The sequence below is a fragment of the Stegastes partitus genome, unplaced genomic scaffold (genome assembly GCF_000690725.1).
Source record: "Stegastes partitus isolate 25-593 unplaced genomic scaffold, Stegastes_partitus-1.0.2 Scaffold72, whole genome shotgun sequence".
NCBI classification, from domain to species: Eukaryota; Metazoa; Chordata; class Actinopteri; family Pomacentridae; genus Stegastes; species Stegastes partitus.
In genome coordinates this window covers 215,244-236,873 of record NW_007577803.1, presented here as the reverse complement: position 1 = coordinate 236,873, position 21,630 = coordinate 215,244, and the positions used below count along the sequence as shown (strand labels likewise).

The 21,630-nt window shown below is 43.1% G+C and overlaps 2 protein-coding genes and 1 long non-coding RNA gene across 4 annotated transcripts in view; 1 reads left to right on the top strand and 2 right to left on the bottom strand.

Moving 5' to 3' along the window:
- tbx2b (T-box transcription factor 2b) overlaps positions 1–5,585 on the bottom strand; it is a 9,491-nt gene extending 3,906 nt beyond the window's left edge. The window contains exons 1-5 of one of the 2 annotated variants that reach the window (XM_008276435.1): positions 4,770–5,585; positions 3,595–3,862; positions 1,751–1,903; positions 473–549; positions 192–361 (exon numbers count right to left, since the gene is read on the bottom strand). In XM_008276435.1, the coding sequence (XP_008274657.1) occupies positions 192–361; positions 473–549; positions 1,751–1,903; positions 3,595–3,862; positions 4,770–5,128 (1,027 nt within the window). In that variant the 5' untranslated portion in view covers positions 5,129–5,585. The remainder of the gene's footprint in view (positions 1–191; positions 362–472; positions 550–1,750; positions 1,904–3,594; positions 3,863–4,769) is intronic. The other variant, XM_008276437.1, reaches the window with a different exon arrangement.
- Positions 5,586–5,715: 130 nt separating this feature from the next.
- LOC103353449 (uncharacterized) lies at positions 5,716–14,861 on the top strand. The gene is made up of 3 exons (XR_520004.1): positions 5,716–6,309; positions 10,512–12,680; positions 14,397–14,861. It is a non-coding gene; the product is annotated as an uncharacterized LOC103353449 (long non-coding RNA).
- Positions 14,862–15,578: 717 nt separating this feature from the next.
- Positions 15,579–21,630, bottom strand: part of LOC103353447 (BCAS3 microtubule associated cell migration factor) — a 34,409-nt gene continuing 28,357 nt past the window's right edge. Inside the window, exon 2 of the mRNA XM_008276434.1 lies at positions 15,579–17,284. Coding sequence (XP_008274656.1) covers positions 17,136–17,284 — 149 coding nt within the window. The 3' untranslated portion in view covers positions 15,579–17,135. The remainder of the gene's footprint in view (positions 17,285–21,630) is intronic.

The window sequence follows — 21,630 nt, the reverse complement described above, 5'->3', positions numbered from 1 at the left end:
TCATGTCGCTGTAATCCACCAAATTACTGCATATTCAGGCCGGTTTAATAATATTTCAATTATTACATAAACTACTAGAACAGCATTTACATTTTTTTAAAGGCTTCACACCATTATCAGAACACATTCTCATGGACACGTTGGAGCCCCAAATATAATCATTATAATAATAACAATCGTGTATGTCTCACCTCGGCTGGGCCTGCTGAACCTCAGCGGGCTGGTACCGGCTCCCAGCGGGGAGTGGACGGCGTCCTTGCCGGCCGGAGGGTCATTGGACGAGGCGTCCGAATCCGCGCCCTCCCGGTCCGCCTTGCACTGGTCCTCATACATCCGCAGCGACGGCATGGTCAGCTGCTTCCTGCGCAATAACACCAACAATAACATTCAGGATTGGTTCGTGATGTTGGGTCTCAGTGACACCATGAGCTCTCAGAGTAAACAGTGATGCTGCAGGTGCTGGTCGGCCCACCTTTTCTCCCTCCGGCCGTTCCCCGTGTCTCGGAATCCTTTCGCAAAAGGGTTGTTGTCGATCTTCAGCTGCGTGATCTGTCCAAAACACACGGAGGATTTTTTTTTTTAAATTTAAGTTTTAGAGGCATGGAACCACAATAAAAACACAAAGCCCACATTGTTAGAGCCCATTGTCACCACCTGTCCCATATGTAGGAAAACAATGTGTTTGGATTAACACACACAAGCAGCGTGTTGGACAGGAGCCACCATAGGCCTCGGATTTGCATTATTAATAAATGCGTAATGATGGGGCGTTATTCTCATAGGGCCCTGGAGAGAAATTCTGCCACGAAATATTCCTCTACGGGGCCACACAAGCCTCGGATCCCCAGAAAAGAAGGCAGAGGGAGCAATACTCGGCAGATGACTATCATATCAATAATTAATAATGCGGTTTGGATCGCTGCTGCCTCACGATATGTCCTGATGCGGAGGGGGCCGGTTGCGGCTCCATGTATGACCGCGGAGCTGGCACAGGCCGGTGTGGCTGTGGAGGAGGCTCCTGGAGGCCCTCAGTGGCCCCGGAACAAGGCGCTTGAGGCGTTTCCACTTTGAGCGGAGAGAGTGCGTCCGCGGCATCTGTCCGCTCAGGCTGCAGGGCGAGCGGCCTTTAAATGCCTTCTAATCGATGGTGACTCTTCGCCATAAAGTTTTACAACAGGACCCCCACCCCCTGGACACAAGCCCCAATTAGCTTCACGGAGGAGGATAAAGGAACAGCGACGGCGCTTATATTAATACCAGCGAATATAAAACCACAATTCAAATGTGCTGGATTCTGACAACATTCCCTTAAATCCAGAACCAGGCACCAGAAACCGCTGGTGTCACGTTGAAGAAGACAAAATCAAATAAAAGGGGGACATGTCTGACGCAGCATCACAACAAACACAACACGGTTTCCAGTATTTATACGCCTAATTTATTCACTTCTGGTGACTTTAATCGCCCGTGTGTATCCCGTGGACAGCTGATAACAAACGCACGCCACAACACTCCATTTGAATTCATAGTCAGATAGGACTGCTACACCCACAAATCCAAGCAAAGCAGCAATTAAAAAAATCAAGTGGGACATGGGAGTCCTCTGCAGGGAAATTAGGCGACCTACAAAATCAGATTAAGTCTTCGGGGGTTGGTGGCGGGGGGAGGGGATGCATGTAGGACATTTATTATGCAAACTATAGCAGCAGCCATATTAGAGGCCGTCGGTGGAGTGTGAACACTGACTCACCTTGTCGTTCTGATACGCTGTCACAGCCACAAACTCGGTCTCCGGGAACACGTAGGTCCTGAAGGTGCTGTAGGGGAGCTTGAGGATGTCGTTGGCCCGCACTATGTGGAACCTGGGCTGGTACTTGTGCATGGAGTTCAGGATGGTCTGGACCAACGCACACAAAAACGCACAGCTTTGGAGTGAATATCACGGCATGTTTGTGTCCCTCTTTGATGCTAAAACTCGACACTAGGCAGAATATGTTTGAGGCGGATCATCCAGCGCATTGTTATTGATGCTGTTATAATTACTGTGTAAGCAGACTTGTCTGTAATTAGTGCGGGGCACAGGGAAAAAACCTGACCAGGCCACACATGTTGTCATGAGAGATCAAAACCACAGCAAAAAAATGATTTGATCCAGTTTCTATGAGGGAAAAGGCTACAAATTTTACATTTACCAAAGTACAGACACTTTACGAGCCTGGAATTACAGCCTGAGGCTCTATTTTCACACAAGGCACTGCACACATTTTAGCATCAAATATATGACTCATTTGAATTTTTTTTTTTAAAAAGCCAATAACGAAACGACAACGAATATTCTAAATTAATTGTAAATTAAATAACAGTCGTATAATGTCAACTTTAAATAACTTAAACACATTGGCAGTAAACACATAAGCCCTGTGTATAAAAAGAAATCCTGTCTGTGACCGATTGCAAATTATTTAGACTGACATGTAAATGTTGAATTTGTTTCCAGTTGGAAGCACCTTCTGTCTGCCACTAACAATGACTTTCTTAGACATTTATTCTTTTCTTTTGAGCCGGTTATTTAGTGAGTTTCCGTGCATATTTTTGTACAGGTAAAATAATGTCAAACGTGGGAAATATTTTTGGATAAAATGCGTAAAGACGCAGCAGCATCCAGGCAAAACTTTGGAACAATATAGACGTAATGTTACACTAAAAACCAACACAAACCTCTACTATACTATACTATACTATACTATACTATACTATACTATACTATACTATACTATACTATACTATACTATAGTGTTACATGCTGAAGGGGATGTCAATCTCCCATTCACACTATTTCACGTCATTTCTCTATGAGCCGATTTGCCGATACACCGCTTAATCCTCCAACACTCGGCTCACATCTGATGTTTGTTTTACATTCTCGATTAAAATCTCGGTTAATAATGAAGAGGTAGAAGAAGGAGGCGCGCTGCGGTGTGCAGGCCCGAGCTGCTGCAGCGCAGACAGCTGGGTCAGGGCTTTGGATATTTGAATGTAGCAGGAGTGAAAAATGCAGGCTGATAATATTCTGTAGAGCTGCAGGGAAACTTAAGCTGCGTGAATGTGAGCGGCGGTGGGAAGTCAAGTGGCGACAAAGTGTCAACAGCTCTGGACGGAGAGGTGTCTCAGCTTTACGCACAGGCTGGAAAAGCTCATATTTTTTGCCAAGCGTTTTTTAATATAATCTGGATTTATTTGTTTTTTTGTTTCGCTTTAAAAAAAAAAAAAAAAAAACTTTCTCTAGCTTTAATTTAGCCTGCTCCATTTTATAAGCTGGATCCAGCTCACCCTAGTCGCTCTGTTTTTATTTATTCTCCAGTTTCCTTCTCATGGTTTTGCTGACACAACGACCCACTTTACACGTCTGCTTCATCAAATTTTCATCTGATCTTAGAAACACCTAAAAACACCCTTTTGTTCTAACAGCAAGCAGCTCATGCAGCATGTAGGTTCCATGTGGGGGGAAAAAATACCAAGAAGAGGGAAAAATAAATGAAAATAATAATAATAATAACTAAATATATACAGATAAAAAACTCTAGATGTACTTACAAATCCGTGTTTGTCCGAGATGTTGTTGGTCAACTTGAGTTTATGGAAAGCAACAGGCTTGGCCATCCACTGCTCGCCGGTGGCCGGGCTGTCCGGGTGGATATACATCCTCTTGGGCATCTCCGGGTCGGCCTTGCCCGCCACCATCCAGCGGGAGTTGTGGAACTTGTAGCGGCAGTCGTCCGCCGCCACGATGTCCATCAGCAGGATGTATTTGGCTTTTTTATCGAGCCCGTTTATTCGCACTTTGAACGGAGGGAACATCCTCCTGCAGACACACACACACACATAAACACACACACACACACTGGGAGTCAACACGCCGCGATTCAACCAAAACACAACATCACGTTATCATGCAACACTTGAACAAATCTGACAAAAGAGGCTTTGAAGGTCGCCAGAGAAAAAATCCCCCCAAAAACAGGCCGCTCTGACAAGTGGAAATATTGCAATTGTCAGATATTATTGTCCAGCGTTGCACGCAATTAGGCGACAGCAACGCAGAAAAACACGGAGTGTATGTGTGTGTGTGGTGTCTCTGTCCTCCTGTGTGTGTCTGTGTGTGTTGTCCAAGACCTCCACTACAAAGCTGAGCAGTATATTTATGACCACACCACTTCACGTCCCTGCTTTTTGAAGTGACAGCCTGTTTATAAAATCCAGAAGCTCTGCTGCCTCCACAGAATGCAGTTTGGGAGATAAAAACCTGATTAAAGCTCGGAGCACATTTCCCCAAAAAATATCCCAGAAATGTTCTTCAATCAATGTGGAAGTAAAGTGTAAATATTTTAAAAATTAAACTGGAGTTTTATTCATTGACTGGCCAAATAAACTCTGATTTGTAGACGGAGTTGTGGGCCTGGGACTGCATTTAAAAACAACAATTTTAGTATATAATTAGGGTTAAATATGGCATGGTTTTGTCGTGTTGTCTATTTTTCTTTTCCAGTTTATTAATAATGGAACAGACTAATAAACGCTGTGAAAATAAGCAGCCACTGGTAAAGGCCTGGCGCACAGGCAGCCGCTTAATAAAGCGAATAAATAGCTTTTTAGCTGCTCTAAACTTGTCAACTGGGGCTGATTCTCTGCATATAGACGGACAAAGTGGCGGGGTTTTATTTTTAAAAAGTGTATCCACGAGAGGAATCACAATTCGGAGAAATTCTTACCTTCCAGATTTGGTAATAACCATCTCCGTCCCGAGTTTATGAAACTGGTCCCAAAGATCCTTGGCTTCCAGTGTAACTTTTGGGTCGTCGTCCACTTCCTCCTCGGGCTCCAGGCTCTTCATGCTGCGGAGATGAGCCGCCTGATGGTGGCTGAGGGCCGGGTGGAGCCCAGCCTCCGCCGCCCCGGCCAGGCCGTGGTCCGGGATGGGCTTGGTGAGCGCCCCGGGAGGCAGGCTGAGCGCCGGGAAGAAGGAAGGCTGCGCGGCCGCGAGGAAGGCGGACATGGGGAAGTCGGTCGGCCGGTGTGCGTGGAAAGGGTGATAAGCCATTGCAGTCCCTGTAAAAACTGGATCTCTCATCGGTGCATCCACAAAAACCGAAGTGAAATAACAGATATTTTTAGTGGTATTTCCCCCCAACCCAGAGCCAGTGTAGGTCCGCGCTTCGCGAGGCAGTTAGCGGTACAGAAGAGTGCAGCGCCTTGTCAAACGCACAACGTGTTATCAGGGTGAAGAAAATAGCCCAGAGTTGCTGTTTTCCTTTGGTTCCTCCGCCGAGTCCTTCAGCAGGAGCGGCGGTGTGAAGGCAGAGCCCGGCTGCGCTGTGTGCCTCTCAGAGAAATGAGCTGTTTCTCTGCTTCAGTCATCCCACACTGACTGGAGAGATGTGGCCCCGTTCACTGCAGATCTGTGACTATCTCACATGTCCTTCCTGCCTCCATCCCCAACACTAATGAACCAAGCCCCTTTGATTGCTGATTTTACGCTTTCTGGACCAATTGTGGGCCCCTATAGGCGTGGTTCTGACAGCTCCGGCCAGACTCTAGGAGAGGAGGGGGGGACAAGAAGGTGTCGGAAGCATTAGCAGTAAGAAAACATGTCAACAGAATAAAATATTAACCAATGACAGGAAAGATCGGGAAATCCCACCCCCATTTCCAAGCCAAACACCGGGTCAGCCCTCAGTTCTTGGCCGGTGGAGGCATCGCCTCTCTCGGCTTGCGTTTTTACAATGTCGCCTTCGGAGAAACCAACCTGTCCACAGACTCACTGTCTTAATACTCACCTTTATACAGAGGATCAGCTCTCCACATTTAGGCTACACTGTCTTTTAGAACAACTCACAACAGTAAATCCACGACTCGCTGCTCATGCTCTGCATTCCGGAGAGATTTATTTCAAAGAGCTGCTGCTCTCTCGGTCGCTCTCTATAATAACAGACTTTGTAGCTAATTATTCCATCGGTTGTTTTGACGCTTAGGCTGGATTTGCCTCACACTAGTCCATGCTATGTTAGCTGTGTGTACACAGACTTCAGCCTCAAACAGCCTCGGCTTCCCCAGGCGAGAGCCGCGTATCTGTGCGTCTTCCTCATCGGGCTGACGGGGACGCAGCAGCAGCAGCAGCAGCAGCAGCAGCCGCAGCGACGGCGGTAGCAGCTAATAAAGGCTGGAACAGACAAACCCTGATGCTGCGTGGAGCAAAAAAGAGGAATGATGGTGGGTGAATTCTGAGAGAAAAATCAGGGAGAAAGAAAAGCGGTGAGTGCTCGATACAAACTCTTCCTTGTTTGGCTGCAGATAAAGTTCGTGTCATATTTCTTTCTTTTTTTTTTTTAAATTAAGGTTAAATATTTTAAATGTTATATTTATTAGTAGTTGGTAATGCAGTTGTGTTGTTCCTGCTGTTACACTTGTCTATGAAATTTTCTCGTGTCTCGTTTGTATTTCCACATCAAACAGTCGCAGCGATGAGATGATTTAGTGCTCAGTCTGAGCTGAGGGCAGGCCGTGGTAGCGTGTAATCTCCGACAGGTTGTATTTTGTCAAACCAAGGACAGTGCGGGACTCCGGGAGCCACGGGGGGCCCCACCAGCCCCGCTGCACTCTGCTCTGCTGAGCTCCTTCACAAAAATCCAGCTCCGCAGCTCCTGATTAACTTGGACTCAGTTTGTTAAAGAGCCGCTCGGCGCCAGTCGGCTGATGCGCCACAATAAGAACAATCTCTTGTCTCTTTGTATTTACCCTGAAGTCCTGCATGTGCGAGCCCCTGCGGCCCCTCAGCAGCCTCATCTGCGGCTCCGCTCCACTTTTCTGCCTCGGTCATGACTCGGTGTCAGATGGGAGTTTTTTCTTTTTGGATAAACAGCGGCTCTCTCCGGGCAGGGAGGACCGTGATGTGGGCCACAGGCGTCACCTCGACAAAAACTGAAACAAAAAGTGATAATCCTTCTGAATGAGGCTGTCAGAGACAACTGCGCATTTCCTATGAACCCCTGGAACTGAGCCGCCTCTCTGTGGCTTCTGTTCCAAAATTGTTACTAGTCATAAAAATGTCTTGAGGAATAAATATAAATATAAAACCACAATAATTAATAAATGCAATTCATTTAATACGCTTCTTAACCGGTCAATTTATAACTATAAAGCAATAAAATAAACCCACACTTATTTAAAGAGACCAAAAAAAAGGAAAAGGAAATAATTTCATCTCCTCAAATGCAACCCCAGAAAGGTTCAGCTGTGTGTCACATAGCGCATGTTTGATTTAAGAGCATGAAATGTTTGCACATCTCCACTGTGTTACACACTTGTTGCTCGGCTTCCATCACATTGATACAGCCATGCGTAAAGAGTCAGCAGGCCAGACAGGAGCAGCTCCAGCAGAACGGAGCGTACCATACCTGAATGAAACACTTTCTGCAAACCCAGGAAACACATTAGATCAGACACAAATCCCTGGAGCGTCAACTGCCTCGCACAGCGCAGGCATCAACAGCGCACTCAGTGTTCAGTGACAATGTGAAAAAGAGTTGTTGTTTTTTTTTCCAGTGAGTCCTGTGTTGGTAATAAATGCTCCCACTTCATTTGAGAATATAAAATAATCAAGAATGTCTTCCTCACACTTTCTTTAGAATATAATCGTGGTGTGAATCTGCTGTAATTTGGCATGACTTGTTTGAAATGCATCATCTATGGATTTATGGAATGAAAGACATGTTAGGAGCGACTTGTCTGGTCAGCCTTTAGAGTTGTATGCACGAAGCTTCACTTTGGAGGAAAAAAGATTAGCAACACATGGAGGTGGATAACGGTTTTTCTGCCGGAATACTCAACTGGGTAATTGTATCAACAATGCTTGTGCAAATCAGTCACCATTTATTTGTTCTGTGCCTTCAACGGTACAGAAATCTCCATTACGCGCGATTTAAAAGTCATTAAGTGGAGGGAGGACTGCTCCGAGCTGCTGCTAATTCTACATAGAAGAGGCACTGTGCTGACAGATTAACATATCCTCTGTGTTGGGGATTAATGAAAGCAGACAGTAAATATGGTCCTTAGACTTTGGGCATGTGTATGTCAGCTAGGGTCTGTGGAGGTGAAGCAATCAACACAGCGAAGTTAGGAAACATCTGAAAGCAGGAGCAAATTCAGAAGTGTTGGTCCCCACTTTCTCCCTAAACTTACTGTTTGGAACATTTATCATATTTGCAAAAGTATTATTTCCTGACCCCCCCTCAGATATACACAAAAATATCGGGGCTGGAAGACTTCAATAGTTGATGAGCGGAGCTGCCTGGCACCCTGCAAGCTGGGCTTGTGTTTAAAGTGAATTAGCTTGGATGACGCTTTCCATACAGTAGGAAGTTGACTTAAGCTTTTCTGTGTCCTTGATCTGTCCGCTCAATACAATACAATACAGCTGCAGATGTGGAAATGTGCGTAAAAAGCGTCTTCCGTCCCGGTGATTTGGCCCCTGTGTCAGCGATCCGAGCCAGAGACGCTCTAATTACAACATAACGGGACAGTTTTGCGCCATATTCGTCTATAATCGAGTATTGTTATTTTCTTCCTCCCCTCGACATTGTTCCCTTCTTCCTTTTGATCTCTCCATCTTCTCCTCCCATCTCCCTGCATCATCTCTCCGGCTATATTTAGCGGCTAGACTGAGGCCTTGGCGCCAGACCGTTTAAGACCTGTCAAAGTCCCTCATATTTCCCCTTGTCACATGGAAACCCGGCGACCAGCGGCCCTCTCCTCCTCCTCCTCCTCCTCCTCCTCCTTCTCCTCCCTTTTTCTCCTTTTCTCTTTTCCTCCTCCTTCTCCCTCCTCCTCCTCCTCCTTCAGCTACCAGCAGCCCTCCACCTCCTCCTCCTCCTCTTCCTCCTCCTGCTCCTCTGCAGTCACTCTGTTAAATGAAACATATCAGTTCTCACTTGTAAGAAAAGCAAAATATTTCCTCAACCCTCTACACACACACACACACACACACACTGCACTCTATCATATTATTTGGAACAATACACTGAAAGAGATGCTTTTTGGGATCAGACTAATACCTGATGCATCACAGCTCTGCGATAAAACAAACATTTTTTCTGGACATGACCTTATGACAAACTCAATCATAAACTACAACCACTCAGATCCAGTTACCTGGCAGCCCCGCAGCCTGCTTTACCCTGTTGTTCTCCCGAACACTCCCGTATCTCAGCTGCAGCCACAGTGTCGGGCAGAGGCTGTGTTTGCGTCTGACTGACAGGTGGAACACCGGGTGGGGGCGCTATGGGGACCCAAGGGAGCCAGAGGAGGGTGACAGAGCTGTCACATCCGCAGGCGTTACAGCAGCCATGCTCGCTACTAGGAAGTGTGATCAGGTTTTAATGCCACTGATCGACTCAAAGAATTCAACTCTTTCCAGTGCAGTTAATTTTACGCACCAAATAGCTGGGATGAATTTAATCTGTTTTAGTTTTGGTGAAATGATGCTGTTAGCTGTTGTGCTGAGGAGACTCGGGGACCTTTGGGTGGCCCTGAACTTCAATTTTTGAGAATTGAAATCAATGCAGCCACAGGTGAAAGAGTCCATGACGCGCTGCACAACATGAGCGCGTATTTATCCAGAGAAAAGACAAATGACGGAGTTGACCTGTCCAGATATCACTCCGCAATAACGTTTATCATCGTTGTGTCTTTTTTCATCGTCTCCTGTGCTTTCAGGCTGCTGGTTGGATGTTTCTTTGAGCTAAACGGCTTCACACATCTGAAAAACCATCATTACAGATATTAGGGCTGTTGTTTTCCTCGGTGTGTGTGTGCTTGTTTTGGGGCTACCTGTGCGTTAAGTTTAAAATAAAATGAAATAAATTTGATTCAACCGAATCATCTTCTTAAAATTTGTTTATATATATATTTAAAAAGTTCATGCATTTGTCTTCTCTAGACTAAAATCGGCCTTTAGAATTTAAATCCTGACTTTAAACATCTTAACTGTTAATTCTCCAAAAAGCTTCAAGGCCTCAGCACCACCACATTTATTTTTAAAAGAAAATACTCTCTGGCATCATTTTTTTATTCACCCGATCCTCTGCGTATTTATTTATTCAAAAGATTTTTTCTTTATTGTTCTTTTGAAAATATATTCATCTAAACAGCGCACATCGAACGCTGGAGTCTCTCATTCTGATGTTTGTATTATTTACGCGCCGGTGCGACTTCTTCATTAACTTAAAATCCACTTGCGCAGGTTTACGATGCTGAGCGAATCCAAGAGAGACATTCTCCTCCTGTGTGTCTGTTTGCTTCAAGAGAACCGCTCTGAACTCTTTACTAATCAGGAAAACATTTAAACATCGGCTTTTTAATATCCTCCAGCTGACAATATTTATTACTATTTCATGTTAGTCGAGACGCATTTTTTTTTTTTTTTGTACCAGCAAAATGATGTTTTGTGTGTTTTGCAGATGTGTTGACAGCGTGCAGAAATTGAATTAGCAGCCTGAGCGCCGGGAACATTGAATCCTATTAGGAGCAGCAGAGGAGCAGCTACCTGCAGGCCTCGGCTCTCAGCAGCTCCCTCAGGACCAGAGTCCTGCAGCAGCAGCAGCAGCAGCAGCAGCAGCTCGGATCATCACAGCCCTCATCGGCACCCGGAGCTGGAAGGATCCGATCTGAGGAAGTCACATTTATTGTTACACATTTTGAATACTGCAAAAAACACCCGGAAGTGTCAGCTTAAAACAACGAGATGTGAAATGATTTAAAATGGAAATAGTGGAGTTTGATAAAGTTTCAAGTCATGTTGCCATGAAAGTTGGTGATAAACTGAAATATCGAAAATGACTTTTTCTTAAAGAGTGAGTTCAGGCAGCTTCATCTTTTATGAAGCATGAAACCAGAAGTCTAAAGCATGCAAAAAGGATCGACATATCTTCAGATGAGGCTGCACAATGAATGAAAGAATTGAGATGAAGGTGAACCTATAGATGTGACTTGAGCTCCGTGAGGCTCCCAGCAGCGCTGCTCTGGCTCTGATCAGCAGCACAAACATGGCAGATGAAACTGAAATGAAACTGAATCTGATGCAGAAAAAAAATCCTGCTCATGTTCCGGATTCTCGTCTAATCTCCATCTAACCTGCCCGCACATCGGTGAGCACATCTCCAGCTTTGTCCTGGACGAGCTGCGGCTGATTGAGAGTCCTCCTGGTGACAAAGCTGTGAGTGTGCCAGCGGCTCTCAAAGTGTGGCTCACGGACCTGCGGCGGTCCTGAAGGAGCACTGATGTAGGACAAAGCAGCAGCTTCATTTTAGCATCGTTTCACCTGCCAGCAATCATCCTGCTGACAGAACAGAGTCTGAAAGGGACTATCGTAGCCAGAAATTCCGGTTTTAGTGAAGTGCGCAGTTCAGCAGCAGAGATCAGATGAAACTCTAGTTTTACAGGCGTGAACACCTGTTGCACACTCAACACACTGCTGTATGCACCCGCAGAAAAACAAGGGTTCCTAAATGGTTCCTCAGAAGGCTGTTGAAGAACCTCTGTATGTAGTGGGTGGTTCTTCACATACTGTTTGTTTTCTTTTGAAGAACTGAAGGTTCTTTGATTTTACTGGAGTTATTTGGCAGCAAGAAAAAAGCTGGAAATTACAGCTGCAACCAAAAATAATGATTATTAACACTTATTGTTGCACATTTTTTCACTATTAATTGATCCTTTGGTCTATGAAACATCAGAAAATCCAAAGCTGGCATCTTGTAATGTGTGTTTCTATCTAACTGAGAACTCAGTATTTTAAATGTGGTGAAATGGAAGCCCCCAGAAAAGCATTTACAATTCATACTGATATATATATAAATAAATCAATGTTTCTATTGCAGTCAAATGCATTTAGTGTTTCTTGATTTTTAGTTTGCATCCATAACTTTGTTGGAGGTTTTAGGGCTCAGATTGACTGTTTCTGTGTTTGGCTGATAAGTCTGTTAGACTTTGTGCTTCTCTGAAAATTAATTTTTAAAAACCTGACTTTACTGTAATTAAATAGAGTGAATTGGAAAGTTAATAAATGGCCAATAATTATGTTCATGAGTATCACTTTCAACCTGTCGATAATAATTGAATTTAAAATCATCAAAGAACCATTTACTTTGAAAAAAAACCCCCAAAACAAAACAATTAAAAACCGGCTAAAAAGAAGTTCTTTACACGAAGAACAGTTTTATGAATGGCTCCATGAAGAAGCTCATTTTGTTAAAGTTCTAAAGTGCCTCAAAGAGCCACTTTTTTAAGGTGAGACACCTTTGGAGCTTCTTTAAAGAACTGATTGCAGAAAAGGCTCTTTAAAGAATCTCTTCCTAAAAGGTGTTTAAAATGCTTCTGTTCCAGTTAGCACCTTTATTATTATTATCATGATTATCATTGCGTGTACAGTTGGTGTTTTACAGCTGCTACTGCGGGACTTTCACATGGTTGCTGGATCATTTTAATGATTTAATTCCTACCTTAATTAAGGATGGACCAACTGAAAACCTCTAAACTCCTTCCTGTCTGTGTTTCAGTCTGTCGCTCTCAGGACAGACTGGCTGCTGGTTCAGGGTTCCACATGAAGACGATGAGCTGGTGGTGTCCTCAGGGTGAGTCCCACACACAGCCAGCGCTGAGCTGCACAGGACACACCTGACTGTCTGCAGACTTTATCTGTCCACTGGCTGCTCCTTCACATCTTAACACTCTGCTGCTTTTGTAATTTTGCAACCAAATGAGATCAAAACTGCTTATTTTCACTAATTCCTCCAACATTTTTTTTAATGTTGTCATTTTTACATACTTACAAAAAAGAAAGAAAATAATACACAGTGTCTGTAGACTGTTGTATTTCTGCAGCCATCAGTTAGAAGAGCAAACACACCCATGTTTGGACTCTCTCTCTCTCACTGGATGCTGCTAAACTTCCCAAAACAATTTGTCTTCTTTCAGCAGAGTTTGTGAGCTATTAGGCTATATAGTTATTATTTCTTAGCTCCTACAACCACCTGATCCTCTCATGTTCAGCAATCAACAGTGATAAAGATTGAAAAATGCCAGCACTCATGGTAAAAATGCTCTTCATTCTAAAAATGATATTTTGAATTACAGGGTTATTAATAACCAGCTTGGAGCATGATATGTGTTGTTAAAGCTACATGGACAATGAATCCCTAATAAAAACACGTCACATATAATAAGTAAGCACATTGCTTTTTAAAAGAATCTAATTAATTCTATTATTTACCAGCCTTCACAGTGGGTGAGCTTAACGTTGTCACTGTCATATCCAAAAGTTAGAAGAAAGAAAAACCTGCTATAAATGTTCATTTTAATGTGGTTGTATTTACTTTAGCACGGAGCTCGTGTTGGGAATGAAAGCTTGTTTAATATTAGTAAGAAGCCCAATCATATGCATCAGCATCACATGCTGGCACTTGCTTTAAAAAATAACAAATTAAAAAGTCCCTAAGGACCAAAGCCATGCAGGGAGCTTTCTGCTGGTTGTTTTTTAGAAATGAAGTTAGCGGGAGGTCTGGGAAATTGTTCAAACTAGTAAAGTCACCAAATAGGAAAAATAGGATGAAGGCAACGCTACACTGGCACTAAAAACTGTTCCCACCAGCTTCCACGACTACATCATAAGTAGAGCTGCAACGTTTAATGATAAGTTATCGACATAAAATAAACTGCAATTTGTTTTGATAACCGCTAAATTGGTTTGGGTCATTTTAGAAAAAAATAAATCAGAATTCTCTGACTGCAGCCTTTTAAATGTCAATATTTCAGATTTCTTTTTTCCTCTATAACAGTAAGCTAAAAAAAAAAAAAAAAACTGTAGAAAAAAACAAGATATTTGTCATTTGGGCTTTTGGAAAAACTGATCAACATTTTTGACAATTTTCTGAGATTTTATAGATCAAAAAACTAATTAATTAATTGAAAAAAAAAAAATCCCAGCAGATTTTTTGACAATTGAAATAATGTTGATTAGTGACTTTACCTTCAACCTACAGCCCTAATAAAAGCAGCAGTGCTCTCACTTCACACTGCAGGCTGCTCAGCTGCTGTCACCAAACACTGCAAAGGCTAATCCTAAATGCCATATAACAAATGCTAAGCTGTAAGCATGCCAACGCATGCAGTAGGCCCCAGTGTGACCAGACTGTGTTCCAGTTCCATGTGGAATGTTTCTACTTCCTGAACTTGATGTTCAAGTTCATGCTGCTGTCTAAAAATCATGACAATAGGTGTCCTTACTTTCAATTCTTAAATGACTGATCAGTGTGCAGTTTGCTGCTGTGCTTCTCTTGTTCAATGTTCAGAAGTTGGGACTCAGCAGCAAGCATTCTTCTGCTGCACATTTCCTGGCAAGAGGTCGGATGTCAGGACCTGGAAAGTTTAAATTTTGCTCCAGTTTACATTTCAGGGAGCTGATTCTGTTATCTACAATGACTCAGTGAGCAGGGACTGACAGGACAAATGTCTGTCTGAGTCAATGCTAGAACACACTGCTGCAAAGGTTAAAGCTCAGTAATTCAGAAATTCTCCCCATTTACTGCCACAACAAGGTCTGCTTATTAAAAACTCCTTAAATATTTAAATTAATTTTTTACAGACATGTAATTATTTTTGTGTGTGTGTAGTATGTAGTTTGTTATTCATGACATATTCTGTTCCTAATGGTGAGGGAGACTTCCTCTGTGTTTATAATTTGTACCTCTGAAGATATTCAACAATGTCAAGTGTTTGTAAGAACATGGTGAAATAAAACAACTTTCAATTGCAAACTGCAGTTCTTCCTCTCGTACTTGTTGCATAAAGTTTCTGCTGGATGAAGTGGCACATCCTGCCAGCTGGAGCTTATTTCTGCTTTATTCATGAGGGAGTCTTGCATATAACCCTAAACAAACACATTTTGCAATGGTTCATTTTATGTATTCACTCTGTTGTCCAACTCAGGCTGCAACCGATTTTAGCTTCAAATATATGTGAGCACAGGCACACTGTTGTTCATTTCTAATGTTTCAGGCATTACGTTGTAATATGTTATTCATTGAATTTGTCAGGCCATCTCTTCAAGTTTGGAGATGTTCCATTATGGCTGGATGAGGAACGCTTTTTAATTTTACGACTGGTAGCTTATGATGCCATCGATAAACTACTAAAAATAGCGTAGAAAGTCTATTACATCGCTAAACTATTTTAATTCAAATTAGTTTAAATGTCATAAGTTTAACATTTTGCTTCATTTAAAAAAAAAAAATCAGTGTATATGAGTTTTAGGATTAGAAGTTTCTGCTGATTAGCAGAGAAACAAACATGCCCTCTCGTTTCTCCCTCAGAACAAAGAGCCAGTCGCCCATAAAAAGTCCCTTTAACAACACTTTACTGCCTGTTAAAAAATATGGTACTAATTAGCAGCGGTTCTATGTGTGGACGGTCACCGCCGTGGTTGAAATGTGAACAGTACAATTAGGAGCAATCAGAGTGAGAGAAAAAGACAGTTTCATTTCCTTGACTTTTATTATATCTTCACTTGCATGAACGCTGGGAAAAGAAGCCGGTATTTTACAAATCCAATCAGACCGTCAACAGCAAGCATTTGCTCTGCATTAGTAGATTCATGCTCTTTCTCTGTTCATTCAGTGACCGAGCCAGGACATCATGACATGCAGCCAGTCCAGCAACACTCAGACATGTGGGATTGTGCACTACATTGCAATTTTTTTTTTCTAGGGTGACTCTGGAAATAGTGCATTTATTTCTCAAACATTCTGCAAACTACCAGGCAATGTGTGTTCAATAGAGTCATTTCTGATTATCAAAGTTCTTTGCTACGGGCAAAGCTAGCGCATTTAAGGAAAATACTTTTTTTCTTTTTTAAAGATGCATAACTAGAAGCAGGAAAAAGATTTTGGTCAAAAGTTGCTAAAGTACAAAATACAGCATGACGGCTACACAAGCCTCTATTACTCCGCTCAATTAAAATTTACTACCTGGAAAGGCCGAGTGGGGAATATATCTAACTGATTTCAGAAACATATCTCAATTACACTGTAAACATCTAAATTACTTCAGCAACGTAGTAATAGTGTCATCTCATTACTGCATCTTTTGTCAAATGTAATTACAAGAAAATCAAAGGCATGAAAGGAGCAAATTTAATCAAAAACATTTAGCGAGAGGCCATGAGAGCAGCAACACACACACACACGCACACATACACACACGCACACATACACACACACACGCGCGCGCACACACACTCGGAGGGAAAAAGGAGCTGCTACACGTCATTGACTGGAATAAACATTTTTTTTTCCTCTGTCGGTGCTCCCTTTCTAATGGCTCATTCAGACAATAGGCACACCGTAAAACTTCAAACACACGCGAAGAATGATGGCGGGCCGAGGAAACAGCAGACACCAGCTGCAGAGAGGACAGGACGGCTGGTTTGCAACGATGTCTGTGAGGACTGGCTGCTGATTTAACGCAACGAAAAAGGTAATAAGCAGCCTGATTTGTGGGGGTGATGTTAAAAATCTAACATTGAAAATACAGGAAGCTCCTCCTTAAAACAAGCTGTATCAAAATATGAGACGACATTTGGTTCATTGCTCAGAAACACTTACAGCAGCTGCTAACCTTTTCAAAAATCTATAATAAATGTGTCCAGGAGTTTCCATCCTGACGTGAAAGCAATTTGAGGGTAAACACCAAATAATTTTCTGGGAATGATTTTGGCATTAAATGGACAAATTCAAAATATCTGGAAATCTGCACAAGTTACAGCTGCAGGTAGCTTCAACGAAACAATATGAGCCTTCAAAATCCGACCTCACAAATGAAACACTAATACTGGATGTAGCTGGACTCGCACTGATTTGTGATCAGCTGTACGAGAAGAGGAAAAAAGACAAAACAAAACACACTGTACAGAGAAACACAAATCCTAGAGACGATTTGGTCTCAGTTCAACACATCAGTGTGTCAGTGGGGGAGCGGGAGGAGGGGGCAGGCAGGTGCTCAGGTGGGCTGGACGGTGGGTGAGAGATGGGACTCTAGGGGAAGTTTGTGGGGAACAAGCTGAGTGGCTGGCTCTCGTTGGTGGGCAGGGGGGAGCGGTAGCCTTCGAAATTGCGTGGGATGCTGCCGCTGGTGGAACCCGAGCTGTTGCTGAGGGTCTCGATGCTGCCCTCCCTCTGCAGCTCTGCAGGGAGACAGACACAGACAGACAAAGAGAAGGAGAGAGAGAGAGAGCATGTTTAAGGAGATATCAGCTACATCACAGGCTTAACAAACAGCATACCTTCATATGCCACCTCTGTCCGTGCTCTTATTTTGACAGTACCGGGGTATACTCAGAGCCACTGCAGACACAGTCCCCGCTGACGCAGTGACTATGAGGACTGGCCGTTGAACGTCAACACTTTGTGACTATCACCTGAAATATGTCAACGACACTGAGTGAATATTAACAACTGTGAAGTGACAAAATAATGCAGGTCATATGTGCACACTTCTAATTTGAAGAGTATTTTTTAATATTCAGCATGGTCCGTATGGATGGACGTTTGGCTTGTTTTGCTAAATGAACATAAACGGTTAATACCAAAAGCATAGTTGTCAAACTAAAAAACAGCTACTGTAGTGGGACCTGCTAACAGCTCTGCTAACTGATTAAATTAAGGGATGCTACTACTGTCATATTAAAGAAGCACATTAAAAACAATGAAACGTAACAGTGTTGTGCACACAGTGGTTGAGCAACACTGATTTACAGGTGTAGCAGAGATGCAGCTCTACATGTTGTTCACTCAAACAGGCAGATGAAGAAAACTTGTTTGATGCTTGTATCTGAGGGCAGATAAACTTTCCCCCCCTGATGGACAGAGTACACCTGTACGCTGATGAGCCAAAACTCATAGAGATGAAGATTATTTTGTAACAACAGAGTGTCAGGCTTTGATAGACGGTAAGTGAAAGAGTTGTTTGTTGCAGTATTGAATGAGGGAGAAACAGGCGGGTGGAAAGTTCTGAGTGAGTCTGACCAGGGCTAAAGACTTGGAGGTCAGATGACTGTATTGGAGCATCTCCCAAACACCAAAGGGTTTTGGGATACTCCCAAACAGCAGCTGGCCAACGAAGGACCAACCATGACCTGGCAAAAGGGTGTTTATTGGATGGCTCTGATACACAGTGGTCAAAAGTGTAACTTGTTGGACTTGAAGGATCTCCTGCTAAAGCCTTGGTACCAAACACCACAGAGCTCCTTTAGAGGTCTTGTAGAGTCTGGGGTAAGCGTGAGCAGTTACATGGTCAGACAGATTAACTAATCTGGAAGGAAAACAAAGGCGAACTGTCACCCCAACTTTCCTTTGTAATAACTTCTTCAGTGCAGTACAGGCTACAGTCTCGGTACCAGCTTTGACCTGCTGTATTTATGAATGAATGAATTATGTATTGTTGTGTTTCCTCTCGGTATTTGTGCGTAATATGGGATTTGAACCAACTTTTCTGGGCATTCACTTACAGTTTAACCTCCAAATAAAGTGGCTTTGATAATCTGGAACTATTGCTTTGTTTACAACCTGTGTGAACGCCTGACTGCTCTTGTTTCTGATCCAGTTGAACTTTGGTTTACAGATATGAGCGATTACTATGATTGGTACAGTATTAACATACAAATTATAATAAAACCAGAAAACAAGATACACAGTAAATTTTAACAATAATCCTCTAAGCCAATACAGGAACGTACAAAAGCAATTCAAAACATTTTAGGAGATATGAGCAGACATTAAAATCACAAGCCAGAGAGCGGTGGATACAACACTACACACTTTACAACATTATTGCTTGACTTAACAGGCAGTACGAAGAAAAAGGTCATTTTAGATACTAGTGATCCCGGGGGATCCTTTCTTCTTGCTCTACCATGAATAACTCATCAGACCACTATTACCCTGCATTTGTGTTCGAAGCAGATGACGTTCACATCTGTGACAGTAACCCACACTGTCAGTGGACATCAGTTATTCTGGGACACAACTAAACTCTCCCAACATTCTCTGGGTGACACAGAGCATTTCTCTGACATGTCATGCTGCTCCACAGCCCCCTTCAACATCCCTCACTGTTGGACTGACCGAGCTGCTCTGGTGAGGATCTCCGCATAAGGAACTCATTACCGTTATTACATGCTGTAAACCATATCCGTCGATATGTGGACGGAATGGCGTGCGCGTAAGTGGCAGCACAGTATTAAGACTGTGATGCATGTAGTGTATTGTGACGTCCATCAGGCGTCTAGCTGTGTTTAATCTGCTGCTGCCTGCCTGCCTGCTCTGCTGACAGTGGTCGACGCCCTGGAAACATGCAGCAGCGTGCATCTGTGACGGAGTATGACTGTCATCAACAAATTGAGAGCAGGATTTGATAATGCATGTACATGAGAAGAAAAGTGCACGTGGTTACTGTTCATGTAGGTTTGCAGAATAGAGAGGATCAAACGCTTTCATTCAGCAGGCCTTCAGGCACACACTGGGGCAATAGTCTACATATGATGTGACTAAAAGACAGAACATGCCTTTCTGAGCTGCATGTGAATGAGATGAGATGATGTATTGGCACTGTAAAATTGTGTAAAAAGCAAATCCTGATGCTTCAACAAAGATGTGACGATGTGCCAATACCCCCAAAGGGGTATGGGTGAATAATGTGCTACAAACTCAAGGTGCTGCCTTGGATGATGCACGTTGTTTCAAGTACTGGTGGGGCAATAACATACGATTCAAGATGGCCTGTTTAAGTCATAGATTTGTGAGTTTAACATCTTATCAGACACCAAACCGCTGCCCTTTAGAATACTATGATGAAGTATTTCATAGCTCTGAGAAAAACCCACTGATGTTACAAAACAATGTACCTGCATATATTTAATGGGCCACTGCAGTTCCTTGTGGCTTGCAGTGACATCTGTTAGTGCCAAAAACTTTCTGTGCTGTCCAGGACATGTTTTGTCAGAAAAAAAACTAAGTTCTAGTGAGATAGAAGAGATTCTAGTTGAATTAAACATTGAGAATTTTTGTTGATTATCACCTCAACCCCCCCCGAGAGAACATAGAGAAAAAAACAGTCACTGACACAGTGTCCTGCACCAGCAATGACAATCAGTGCAAATACTGCATCAAAATATAGTAGAAGCAGACACGCTGCAGCTGTAATCTACTGCAACCTGGAGTTTTTTTTTCCTTCTGGTATCTGTTTTTACTGCATCAGAACATCATGCTATGAATACTTTTTTGCTGTTTGAGGTGACTTTGAACTGCCGTCTGTCAAAAAACTGACTGCAGAACACATCACTGACCTTGAGATGAACAGGAATCCTAATTAGCTTAAGAGTCTTTTCAAATTCATAACAGCACTGATATAAAACCACAGCGTGTGTTTAATGCATCCTGCAGATGTGCAGGAGCTAATGCCGATACTGTCTTTGGTGGGTATGCAGGAAGTGGGAGATTCTTACTTCAGCTCAGGAAACCTAATACAAACCACACTGTTATTATCACAGCTAACACGCAATGTGGCACACTGCGGTGTTATCCCAGCCCGCGGCCAGCTCTCCCACCCCCCTCCTCTTTAATTCCCCAACACTACATAGGGCAGAAATGCTGCAGTAATCCCAGGCAGAGGGGAGGACTGCTGGTTCATACGGCTCTGGGTTCAGATAATAGGAGGATTTATAAGGCCAATACTGGTACTGTATTAGATGAGGTGCTAATAGTTGTTGGTTTCACTGTATAACAATACTTGTTTTCATGTAATAAAACACTTTTTTTTTAACAAAACAATTTAAAAAAAGATTTTTAGACAAAGGTATTTGGGTCTTTATTTGACGGATATAGTAGAGAGACAGCTAATCGAAACTAGGGACCCACTGCTCGCCCCTGTGGTATGCGCCCAAATACCACAGCAGCAGTCGGGCTACCCGAATAAGACAGAATTAGCACTGACTGGTTGTTTACAGTTGCACTTTAATACACATCTTCCCTCTCACACATTCATCGAGTATCACAGCACACACCACAGTGCCGGGGTTATCTGGAAGAATATGGGTCATCTGTAATGATATCATTTTTCCAGTCACGGCGCCAGGCAAGCAGAGAAAAGTGCCAGAGTCACTGACAATGAACATAACCTCTGCAGCTGCACACTGTTCCTGCATGAGTACTGCTCACCTCCACACCGATGTGACGCCCAGGGGTCCCTCAGGAGCACCTAGGGGATCTTCAGTAAAGTGCTGCCAAGCTTCTTTTTATTCATCAGTAATTCCTCAGCTTAATTCCTCTAGTTAACCAGTAAAACTCCTTGTTAACTCTGTTTTTTTTTTCCCATCACTGCTTCCACGCTTCCTACACCACTGATCAGAATTGCCAGCCACTTGCCCTCTCAGCTAGCCTTTTTGCCAACCCCAGCTAGCCCAGCTGGATCTGCACTGTTGCAGTGTTATTGTAGGCGCTGTAAGCTGCTGAACACCCCAGTAAAGCCCTAAAG